This window comes from Rhineura floridana, chromosome 10 (genome assembly GCF_030035675.1).
Source record: "Rhineura floridana isolate rRhiFlo1 chromosome 10, rRhiFlo1.hap2, whole genome shotgun sequence".
In the NCBI taxonomy this organism is placed as follows: Eukaryota; Metazoa; Chordata; class Lepidosauria; order Squamata; family Rhineuridae; genus Rhineura; species Rhineura floridana.
In genome coordinates, this window is record NC_084489.1 from 83306573 (window position 1) to 83319096 (window position 12524).

The 12524-nt window shown below is 45.0% G+C and overlaps 1 protein-coding gene across 2 annotated transcripts in view; it reads left to right on the plus strand.

The window, feature by feature from the left end:
- MINDY4 (MINDY lysine 48 deubiquitinase 4) overlaps positions 1–12524 on the plus strand; it is a 103338-nt gene that overhangs the window by 66044 nt on the left and 24770 nt on the right. For both annotated transcript variants that reach the window (XM_061587627.1, XM_061587628.1), the window contains exons 14-15: positions 2917–2980; positions 5092–5253. In XM_061587627.1, coding sequence (XP_061443611.1) covers positions 2917–2980; positions 5092–5253 — 226 coding nt within the window. The remainder of the gene's footprint in view (positions 1–2916; positions 2981–5091; positions 5254–12524) is intronic.

The window sequence follows — 12524 nt, forward strand, 5'->3', positions numbered from 1 at the left end:
TCTGGACAGGGATAACCTGGCTTCAGTTGTTCATGCTCTGGTAACCTCCAAGTTAGATTACTGCAATGGGCTCTACGTAGGGCTGCCTTTGAAGATGGTTTGGAAACTGCAACTTGTGCAAAATGCAGCGGCCAGATTGGTAACAGGGACCAGACAGTTTGAACATATAAAACCGATTCTGGCCCGCTTGCATTGGCTGTCTGTATGTTTCCGAGCTCGATTCAAGGTGCTGTTTTTAACCTATAAAGCCTTACATGGCTTGGGACCACAATACCTGATGGACCGTCTCTTCCAACATGAACCCACCCGTACACTGCACTCAACATCCAAGGCCCTCCTCCGGGTGCTTACTCCGAGGGAAGCTGAGAGGCTGGCAACAAAGGAGAGGGCCTTCTCAGTGGTGGTCCCCAAATTATGGAATGATTTCCCTGACGAGGTGCACCTGGCGCCAACACTGTTATCTTTTTGGCGCCAGGTCAAGACTTTCCTCTTCTCCCAGGCATTTTAGCATGTGTTTTTAAATGGCTTTTTTAAAATGTGTTTTTAAATTTGTATATTTGTTTTTAATGTTTTTAATTGTTGTAACCTACCCAGAGAGCTTCAGCTATGGGATGGTATATAAATGCAATAATAATAATAATAATAATAATAATAATAATAATATAGACATTTTTGTATGCAATTTTGCCTCATGTACACATTTTTGCAAAGGAGTTCTCCCAAATAGAATGCATTTTTGTGTATTATTTTCACCAGTGTATATATAAATTTTTCACACTCTACCCTTGTCTGTGCCTTTTTGTACATGTTACTTGGCTGCCATTGCAGTATTTGGGGAAGTGCAAATTTCGAAGGATGGCTGCGTTTTAGTTTTTGTATTGTTTTGGAAATTGCAAATTAGGTAGCTTTGCCTATAAAACAATTAATTAAAGCGTTAAAACAGAAGCAGAACCTGAAACCAGTAAAACAGCGATATAAAAACACATACAATCAAATAACAGAAATTCGGAAGATTCTCAAACACGTAGATCAGGGTACAGTCTTACGGGTCAGGGAAAGCCTGGACAAAAAAAATCTTTGCAAAATGTCTGAAGCTGCTGATGGCTGCTGCTTCATGCATGACAAAGGGTGGGGTATTCCACAGTAAAGGGGCAACAGCAGAAAATGCCCATTTTAGGGTTACTGTCTGAAGAATGAATAAATGAATGAATGAAATCAAATAAATTAGGAAAGGAGCTGTTTTGAATTATGGAAACCCCTGTCCATATAGACATTCATCATACTCCATTGTCTGATGAATTGGCCCCAGATGCCTGATACGCTGACCTAGGGCTAGGTTTATGATGTACTTTCTTGCCTTATAATTTGAGTAGACAGGTCCATTGTCCACTGGTAGAGCTCCTGAATGCATTTCAGGTTCATTCTGCAGAATCCTCTAAGGAATCTCTAGCAGCAAGGCTGGAGAAGAAGTCCTGCCTGGGACCCTGGAGAATAGCGCTCAATAAGGCTGTGTACATACCATACATTTAAAACACATTCGAAGCACATTATTTCCCCCAAAGAATCCTGGGAATGGTAGTTTTCTAAAGGGTGCTGGAAATTGTAGCTCTGTGAGAGGTGAATATAGTTCCCAGGATTCTTTGGGGAAAATAATATGTTTCGAATATGCTTTAAACATATGGTGTGCATGCAGCATTAGATGAACCAGTGGCCACAAGAGCTTTGTGTTCACACTTCACTGTCCCAATGGGGTGCCTGGTAGTCTCTTCACCAGGTTATCTGTGTGTAATGGTAACTGCCGTGGAAGGAGGAATTTCTGTGCAACCCTGAGCTAGCTATAAATCGTGAAGCTGCATCCTTGATGGCTTTCTCACTAGCACAAATGATGTGAAGTGCAGATGTTGCTTCTCTGTGAATGGCTTAGGTGCAGCTTGAAATTCCCATACCATTTGCACCCAAGGATGGAATTAGAACTTCCTTCTATTGTCCAAACTTGATGTCCCACAGCCCCTAATTGACGCAGGTTGCATCAGTCACTTGTTTCGAGCAAAGCTTCGGGATGTTCTTGGTGTGATTGTTCCTTAAGCTAAGAAGTGGCCAGTGGCCAAATATGGTTCTCACTGAAGCCCTGTTAAGTGTGCAATCATCCCTTTGCTGACATATTATTTTATATCTGCTTTGTTGATTTAGCACTGAAAATACTGGTAGCAGTAGTAATAGTAATAATAATAATTTTTATTGAAACAAACTCTTTGAATGTTCTTTCCATGATCGCTGCAAAATACTTTTTTTAAATACAGTAGCTTCCTCAGTATTTTATACAGATTTTATTTTGGCAATGACAGGAACAATCAAGTTGATTCTCTGGTTTTGTTTTTGGAATGAGATTTTATTTAAAGAGAGGCAGAGAGAGAGAGATTTTAGTATTTTACTTTGAGGGAGGATTTTAAAGTTAAATCCTTCTTAAAGCACTCAGATTCCTCTGGAGTCTTAACTTAATCAATGCAAATGTATAGTCTTACATTCTTTTAAAAAATTCAAAAATCAAAATAATAAAGGAGTTTCAGGCAGTCTTCACCAGCTGGTGCTCCCATATGTTTTGGACTTCATGCTGGCTGGGGCTGAAAGGAGCTGCCATCTAAAACATCTGGAGGATACCACGTTTGGTAAGGGTGATTTAAAGTAGGCAGCAGATGAAATTGCACACCAGTTGTAATGTGCATGCTTATTCCAGGGCGTTTCTCTCCCATGACAAGATACGGCAGTCACGTTATTGAATGCTACTGATCCTGGCCAGTAAGCAAAGAACTGGATGAGAGTGTTGTATGCGGGACTGCCTTTGAAGCGTTTTGGAAACTTCTGTTAGTCCAAAGTACAACTGCAGAGTTGCTATCTTACTATTTTTTTCCCTCCTAGAGTTCGTGGAGATTTTGATGTGATCACAAACCGATTGATTGGTGCATATGGATACTGTACACAGGTAAATATGGAAAAGTCTCTGTGATGGGGTCAATATATATATATGCCAGTATATTTATGTCAGGGGTTGGATTTTTGAGCAAGTGCTGTGGGTGAAACTCCCTTAGGTCATTTCTCTCCCCCCTCCCCCAGGAGACAAAAAGAAAAAAAGCGCATGTGCGCCCACTTTTCCAAGGGATCTGGTAAAATTTGGTTCTAGAAGAAGGAATCAGCCTCAAAAGAGATGAAAGAGGAAGTGAGACAGAGTGTCACTTTCCCAACTTCCTCTTACGTTATTTTCAAGGGAGAAAAGGATAACCTCACTCAACCCATAACCAAGGAGGCAGTGAGTAGGGGAGCTTACAAGGTTCGTGAGTGTCATGGACAGACCTCGCACTGTTGTGTCCACGGGCACCATGTTGGTGACCCATGGTGGACATATTATTTATTATATATCAGGGGACTAGAAACCAAGCCCTATGAGGAGAGACTGAAAGAACTGGGCATGTTTAGCCTGGAGAAGAGAAGACTGAGGGGGGATATGATAGCACTCTTCAAGTACATGAAAGGTTGTCACATAGAGGAGGTCCGGGATCTCTTCTCGATCGTCCAAGAGTGCAGGACACAGAATAATGGGCTCAAGTTGCAGGAAGCCAGATTTCGACTGGACATCAGGAAAAACTTCCTAACTATTAGAGCCATACAACAATGCCTAGAGAGATAGTGGGCTCTCCGACACTGGAGGCATTCAAGAGGCAGCTGGACAGCCATCTGTCGGGAATGCTTTGATTTGGATTCCTGCCTTGAGCAGGGGTTGGACTTGATGGCCTTACAGGCCCCTTCCAACTCTACTTTTCTATGATTTATGTAAATAGCCTAAACAAGGGCTTGGGGTGTGTGTGTGATACCAGTGCTGTCAAGTAACCAAGTCGTGATAAGCCACAGTGCTGTTTTTGATGGAATGCAAATAAACTGTGTATCATCACCCAGGAAGAAGCATGGACCACTCATGCAGGGTTGCAATGGGGTTCCTTGGGAAACAGAAAATACAGGGAGTCGCCTACATGGCAGCCATTCATATTACTCCACCCCTATGGTGGGGCATGGCCCAACAGATAATGATTTTTGCAGAAATCAAGCAGGGGTCCAGCTGCTTTTGGCTAAAACCCAGGTTGCTTTATTGGCATGTTGGATGTGACCTCCTGCCAAGCAAGATGTGTCCACCTTGGGCAGCAAGCCCTGCCCATGAATGGGCATAGCGGCAATCATGTGACATTTGTGCTGGCATGCCTGATGATCCAAAAGGAAAAAGTGCACGGCTGTTTCTGAATGCAGGAGACTCTAGGGCAAGGATGGAGAGCTGGTGGCCTGGCAGATGTTGTGGGACTCCAACTCCCATCATTCTCAGACAGCGTGGCCAATGGAAAGGGATGATGGGAGGTGTAGTCAAATGGCATCTGGAGGGTTGCAGGCTCCCTACCTGCTCTTCTGTGGGTGGTAGATTTGGAGGGGGAAAGGGCAGAGGGAGGGATAAAACAGGAAATGTTGGGGAGGGAGGGAGATAACATTGGATGCAGTGGGGGATCAGGAACCAGGATGAGAATTTGGGGAGGGCCGTTAACAGATTCCTGGCAAGAGAGGATGGCCTTTAAATGGCGGCCATTGGGGCTGTGCACTGGACTTGGCCAAGCTCTGAACCGAATTGGCCAATTTGTGGGAGGAGGGGATCCGGGCATCACTCAAGTCAGATTGAGACACCCCTGGATCTCTGTGGGTCAGGTCAGGTGGCCCAGAGCAGTCTGGGGCTGTTGGGGTGGTGGTGGAGCGTCACACAGCAGGGAGAGGCAAGTATTGGGCAGAAAGAAGGAGAAAAACTCAAAATGGGAGGGACCAGCTGCATCTTCCGAGGAGAAGGTAGTGGTGGATGCCTTGGGATGTGGGGCGTGGGCTTTCCCGCCTGACCAATCCTTCCTGCCCAGCCTTGCCTTCCCGCCCAGTGCCGTACCCTCCTCGAAGCAGCACCGCATTTTGACTTCCACCCCATGTCCTTCAAGCATAACACGGGCACCAGCCGGCTCTTTCTACCTGCCCAGTGTGTGTGTTCCTAAAGCCCCCTTACTCTGTTGAAACCAGGAACTGGTCAACCTGCTGCTTACTGGCAAAGCCGTGTCCAACGTCTTCAACGATGTGATGGAGCTGGACTCTGGAAATGGCAACATCACAGTCTTAAAAGGCGTCACCAGCCGCAGCGACGTGGGTTTACTGTCCCTCTTTGAGCACTACAACATCTGCCAGGTATGCACCACATGCCTCTGTCATAAAAAGAAGTAAATTTCTGGTGAAACTGACATTTCCCCCTTTGTAGAAAGGCCATCTTTGATGTGCTGTGTCGGTGCAATCCGCCATCTAGTTCAAGGGGAGAACCTTTGTGGAGCTGAGCCACAGGGTACCACGCTTTCAGACTTGGAGTGAGTGTGTTTCCCCCACTCTGTTTGTTTCCTGTTCAGTGGTTATGCTCTGTGCTGCATCCACCTCCTACAGAATTCTAGGAGGAGACAAGGAGAATTTTTAGAATTAATTCCTTAGGAATACTAGGACGTAGGAAGCTTCCATATCCCAAATCAAACCATTGGTCCATCTAGCTCAGTATTGTTGACACTGACTGGCAACAACTCTTTGGGGTCTTTCCCAGCCCTGTCTGGAGACAGCAGGGACTGAACCTGGGATGCTTTGAGTGAAAAGCACATGCCCTCCCAAGGAGCTGTGGCCATTCCTCATAATTGGAGCATAGGCTTTTGCCACAATCTCTGCCGTGCTTGCAAAGGAGCGCTCTGCACCCCACAGAATCGAAGATGCAGCCGACAGTCAGGTAGGTCTTGGCCTTTTCATAGGTTTTCCCACCCAGTGCCTGCTTGCCCTTCTGATGCCCTGCCCCCTGACAGCCCCGGATCACTCTGGGCCACCCGACCTAGACCAAGTCAACCCAGGGCTGTCCCAACCAAACTCAACCAGTGCCTGGACCCTCCCGAATCAACCCGATTCAGTTCAGGCATCGAAAGGTCATCTACGAAGGATGGCCGTGAGAGAGAGGCTCTTTTCAGTGGTGGCCCCCTGGCTATGAAATGCTCTCCGTAGGGAGGCATGTCTAGAGCCCATGTTGTTGTCCTGTCAGCATCAGGCGTTTCTCTTCTGCCAGACCTTTTAGGACCACCATATTTTAAGGGGTAAACCTAAGCCCAACCGCTGCCCATTGGGGCTGAACAGAGTGATGGGGCCACCGCTGTACCTGCAGCTCTCCCACGCAGGGTGGCTGGGGCAAAAGGCTACAGACAGAAATCTCACCTGTGGTTCTTCCACCCACCTGCACTTTGGGTGAGTGGAAGGAGGAGGTCTGTGGTGAGAGGGCACTGGCATGTCCCTCCGCTCAATCGAAACCATCCCTAGACCGGCACAAGGGGGAGGGCAGTGTTAAATTGCTGTTCCTGCCCCTCTGGTATGGCGGGCGGTTTCAGCTTCTGTATGTAAAAGTTGTCTTTCACTCCTGTGATTTCTGTTGGTCTTTTGCATCTGTGCGTTATCCTGGGTCGGAATGTTAAGATTTATTGTGCCTTCCCCTTCCCCTTGAAGTATAATTGTCATGTTTTTCACTGTTGTGCCTGATGATGAGCAAACTTGTTTATGAGGCATCAAGCAAGTCTAAGTTATAAATAGAATAAATAAATGAATATTCTGTGTGTTGCCCTCCAAAGGGATTCTAGCATATATATATATTTTTTTATTAACACACAGCATCTGGGGGAAATTGGGTTCCTGGTGAGTAACTTAATCAGTTGCAGAAATCCCTGCAGAGGGCATGTCAGTTTTTGCCTGCCTGCCTGCCTTAAGAAAAACTCCTGATGCAAAGAGGCTGGCTTTTTCGAACAAGAACATGTGGCTGCCACTGCATCCTGGAGCTTTAAGTCTTCAAGCGCACCACAGCTCATGAAGGAGGCCGTGAAAAAAGCCAATGAAATTCTAGTGGGTTTATTTCCTCCAGGGCTCAGTTCCGAAGGGGGGTGGGTGGGTGTGGCTGCTATCTCCTCTCTACCACAGATTCATAATCAGAGGGAAGCTTCGCAATGCCCTTTTTCAGCGATCTGCCTCCACAGTGGTGTGACCAGAAGCCAGAGTGAACCCAAACCTTTGGAATATTGCTTACACGCATGTGTGCGCCCACGCACACACCTCCTTTCCAGAGTTTCAGTAAATAGACCCAGTCAGCATTGACTTGACTTGCAGTAACTGAAACCAGGGATGGAAAATCTGTCAAGAGAGTCATGGGTTGGTCCTAAACGTAATTTCTAGAGCAAGGCTGGGGAACCTGAGGCCTTCCAGAGACTGTTGGACTCTGTCCCCCATCATTCCTGACCGTAGGCCATGATTGCTGGGCCAGATGGGAGCTGGAGTTCATCCAGCAACATCTGCAATGCCACAGGCTCCCCGGTCTGGAGCATGGGGAGTCGCGGGAATGCCCCTTTGGATTTTCTAAAAGACCGCTTGCCTTTCATTTCAGAAGATTTGTCCTGTTGTGTGGGCCTGTGGTTCTTTGCTAGAAGATTTGGTGCTTAGCCATTTGGAGTTCCTAAGATTATGCACATAAATAAATCTGACGTGTGCCTAATGGAGAGCGGAAGAGGGTGGGGGTGCAGGCGCTGTGCCCACGCTGGGTGGAAAAGGCCACCGAGTCCCACATTGCTGCCCTCTTCCTGGGTCAGTAGTAGTGTCAACATTTCCCCCTCTAGACAAAGGCTTGATTAGACAGGTTAAGCCAGTCTCTCCTAAGAACATCAGAAGAGCCTGGCTGCTGGATCAGGCCAATGGCCCATCTAGTTCAGCATCCTGTTCTCACAGTGGCCAACCAGGTGCTTATGGGGGCCCCACAAGCACCACATGAGCACAACAGGGCTCTCCCCACTTGTGATTCCCAGCGACTGGTATTCAGAGGCATACTGCTTCTCACATTGGAGGAAGGACATAGCTATCACGACTAGTACCCATCATCCTCCATGCGTTGGTTTAATCCTCTTTTAAAGTCATCCAATTTGGTGGTCGTCACTGCCTCTTGTGGGAAAGAATGAATTAGCTCTGTGCTGGTTGAAGAAGTTCGTCCTTTCGTCTGTCCTAAATCTTCCACCATTCAGCTTCATTGGACTGAGTTCACTAGACAGCATTTGGGCCTCTCTGAAGAGAGAGGCCTGGAAATCTCATCCAGACATAATGGACCCCAAAGACTTGTCCTGGCAAAATATCAAACCTCATCTATGGTTCTCCAGGTCAGGATCTGTTCCTTCCTTCCTTCCTTCCTTCCTTCCTTCCTTCCTTCCTTCCTTCCTTCCTTCCTTCCTTCCTTCCTTCCTTCCTTCCTTCCTTCCTTCCTTTCCATATTTTTGCACCTCAGCTGAGGCAACCAGGCACATAATAGCCAGGCATAGAAAGGCGACCACATATAGTGATGGGTGAGATGCAGTTGGGCCCCTTTTGAAAGCCCTGGATTGCTCTAGGTGGACCTGGCCTCACCCACATCTATCTGGTGCTGCCTTGACCCACCCCTGGGATTTGGCCAGAGCGGGTGCCCAGCCCTAGCGAGTTCACTCTCATTGATTGATCTCCTTGTCAAGACTGAGCTTGTTAAATTTATTCTGATCTCTTGATTGTTTGCATCATATCTGCTCTCTTCATTGCCGTTCATGCTCTTTCATTTCTGTTCAGATCTGCAAGCAATCATAGAACAGCCTGACTAATCTTATATTTATTTTCAAACGCAGCCTGTCCATGTGGGAATGTGATTTATTAATGACAAATCCTTCACTCTCCTTGAGATAGCCACCAATTTATTTTATTTTATTTTATTGCCCTACCAAGGTCTGTTTTGCTAGTCACTCTCCGTTCCACATCATTTATTTATTATTTGATTTGTATCCTGCCCTTCCTCCCAGCAGGAGCCCAGGGCGGCAAACAGAAGCGCTAAAAACACTTTAAAACATCATAAAAACAGACCTTAAAATACATTAAAACAAAACAACATTAAAAACATTTTTTTTAAAGCTTTAAAAACATCTTTTTAAAAAGGGTTAAAAACATTTAAAAAAAACATATTAACAAGCAATTCTAACACAGATGCAGATTGGGATAGGTCTCAACTTAAAAGGCTTCTTGTTGTTTTCTCTCTTTGGGACACTTGGCGTCACTGCTTGCCCCCCAGAACGTCTTCCCTGCAACGATCGCCTTTTCCATCAAGGACTGGGTTGCCTGCTGTGCCTGTGCTCCTCTGATAGATCCATCCTGGATTAGAAACAGGTTGGAGAGGAGACCCGTAGCTCAGTTGTAGAGCATATGCCTTGCTTGCAGAAGATCCCAGATTCAGTCCACACCATTGGGCTGGGAATGTCCCCAGTCTGAAACCCTGGAGTGCCTCTGCCGGTCAGTGTGGACAATACTGAGCTAGATGGACCAATGGTCTGACTTGATATAAAGCAGCATCCCATGTTCTTTCGCTCCTAAGCAATCCAACCATGTCATTCTTACCAGGTAAACATAATGACCTGGACAGGCTGTTCTTTAATATTATTATTTTTTTCAACCAAGAAAGTCTACCGGCCGGAGGTGGCAAACAGCATTTTAGCGCTGACAGTATGCAAGAAGTCTGGAGGCACGTGTTACAGTTATGAAGCTGGTTCCAGTGGCGTGGTGGAGGGGGAACGCAGGAGACCACGGCTCTGAGGCTTGCTTTTTAGAGCAGAATTGATGACACTATTTAACAGGGCACCAGGCTGATTGATAGAGCTTCCTTGCTCTGGCGAGTGGATGAGGCTTTCAAGTCTGTGACAGATTCACACAGAGGAATTGAGAGGTTGAGGCCGGATACGTCTTTTCTTTGATGGGTTTCCTACTACAAGCCTGCAGTTTCAGTGGCATCACTTCTATGCGAGGTTGTTTTGCATTTCTAACTAAAAAACTAAAGAGTATGTTTCAGCTGGTTGAAGATAGTTCACTGAAACTCAGTGCGCTTTTGCAATCTGAATTTATTTTATAAACACCTATGACTGTCAGCTGATCTTAATAAACTGGGTGCTCTGGTAATGTAGCTCTGTTCTTTGTGTGTGTGCATATATGGATCTACACAGCTGTCTGCATGTTTGACTTCTCCATGGTGGTGTAGCTACTGGGCTGTCCTGATGAGCTCCTATACTTCAAAAGTGCTTAACTAAACTTGGATGGATCAACACTGAAGAAGATCAGAGAGGGGTTCTTTCCATCACTTCCGTAGATTAACCATGCCCTGTGTGAAGAAGTACTTTCTTTTGTCTGTCCTGAATCTTCCAATATTCCGCTTCTTTTGATGTCCCCAAATTCTGGCATTATGAAAGAAGGAGAAAAGCTGGCCCATCTAGCTTAGTATTGTAAACACTGGCTGACAGCAGCTCGCAGGATCATTCGGACCATGGTATTTCCGATCTCTGTGTATGGATGTGAAAGTTGGACAGTGAAAAAAGCAGATAAGAGAAAAATCAACTCATTTGAAATGTGGTGCTGGAGAAGAGCTTTGCAGATACCATGGACTGCGAAAAAGACAAATAGTTGGGTGTTAGAACAAATTAAACCAGAACTGTCACTAGAAGTTAAAATGATGAAACTTTGGTTATCATACTTTCGACACATCATGAGAAGACATGATTCACTCGAAAAGACCATAATGCTGGAAAAAACAGAAGGGAGTAGAAAATGAGGAAGGCCAAACAAAAGATGGATTGATTCCATCAAGGAAGCCACAGACCTGAACTTACAAGATCTGAACAGGGTGGTTCATGACAGATACTCTTGGAGGTCGCTGATTGATAGGGTCGCCATAAGTCGTAGTCTACTTGGAGGCACATAACAACAACATCCTTCACAGACCTAGTACATGGAGATGCCAAGGACTGAACGTGAGACCTTTTACGTGGGAAGTATGGACTCTACCAGTGAGCTATGGCCCTTCCCGAAAAGGGATCCATGAGAGGGTGCACAGCTGGAACAGCAGGTCGCATTGACAAGTTACATCTCGTGTTTTGCCTTGAACCACAAAAGAAGGGGAACTAAATACCAGTACTTGATTTAAGGCTTTTGGGGTCTCTGCTGGGAATCTTGTCCAAGCCGAGAATTTGATTTGATGAAAGTTGCTGGGAATATGATTTATAGACCTGAGATGGATTTTTGATGTCAACAAACTGAGCTGGGCCTTTGGATTTACTCTAAATGCAGTTGGGACAGCTGAATTAATGAACTTAGCAAAAGATTGAACTGAGAGTTTGAGCTGATGGGAATCTGATCTAGGGAGTCTGGTTTAGCACACATTTGAATGACTGGCAGTAAGGTATAAGCAAGCCACATGGAATTTGTAATAGTCAGAAAGTATGGCCATTGCCAGAAAGTGATGGAAGGGAGAGATATTAGCAGATGTGCATACCCTGAACAATTACCAAAAAAATGAAGGGAAAATATTGCTAACCATTTGTTTAAGGCAAGGAACAGGTGAGAGATACCATTCAAAATTAATACCTGTTTGCATTCTGGTTTGAGTTGAATTTACCCTGGATGATGGACAGCAGTGATGTATGGAATATCCCCAGTCAGAAAGTGATTTTAACAGCAAAGGAGAAACTGCATTTTGATTTATTAGATGGTGAAGATTTAGGTTATCGGGAGCTGTAATCTAAGTTAGGGAAGTGAAAGAAATAATAAGGAATTTAAGTTCAAATTTGCCTTCAGGCCCAGATGGCTTTTCACATGAATATGATCAGCAATATGCAAACATCTTGGCATCAGTATTAACACTGGGTATTAACCCCAGCTTGATGGAGAAAACAGTTGCTGAGAGATGTAAGGAGACAGCCATTATATTAATAGCAAAACTTGGAGAGGAACTCTCTTATACTGAGTTATTCAGACCAATATCTCTGCTGAATGTGGATTATAAAATTTGGGGTGGCAGTGTTATTGCCACTGGCTGTCCCTAAGCATATAATTAATGGGAAAGGTGGCTTTGTATAGAAGATTATCTAGTAAATTGAGGAAGTTTTACAGTTGCATTATAAAAGGCAATGCTAGATTAAGGCTCATGCTTAAGAGTTTTTCACACAGAAAGCATTTGCTCAAATACAATGGTCTTTTTTGCAGTAGGTTACTGTTAATTTTTCACCCATTCAAAACATTCAAATTCCTTTTCCTTCTGATATGATGAAAGACCAACTTCTAAACTATTAATAAATATTAATTAATAAATATTAATAGCCAACTTTCCAAATCAAATTGCATTATAAAAAGGATAATGCCTCTTGCTTTTCTGGATGGAGGAAAAAGAGGGATGTGTGAGTGTGTGTAGGAATTCGCCTACTGAACAAAGATACAATTTACATCAGTTGCTCAACCCACTTTTGCCTGTATCTCTGCCCACTGCCTGCATGTGGCCCTCAGAAGATTGGCCAGAAGGGAATATGGCCCTCAGGCTGAAAAAGGGTCCACACCCCTGTGTTAGTGTGTTTTGTGCT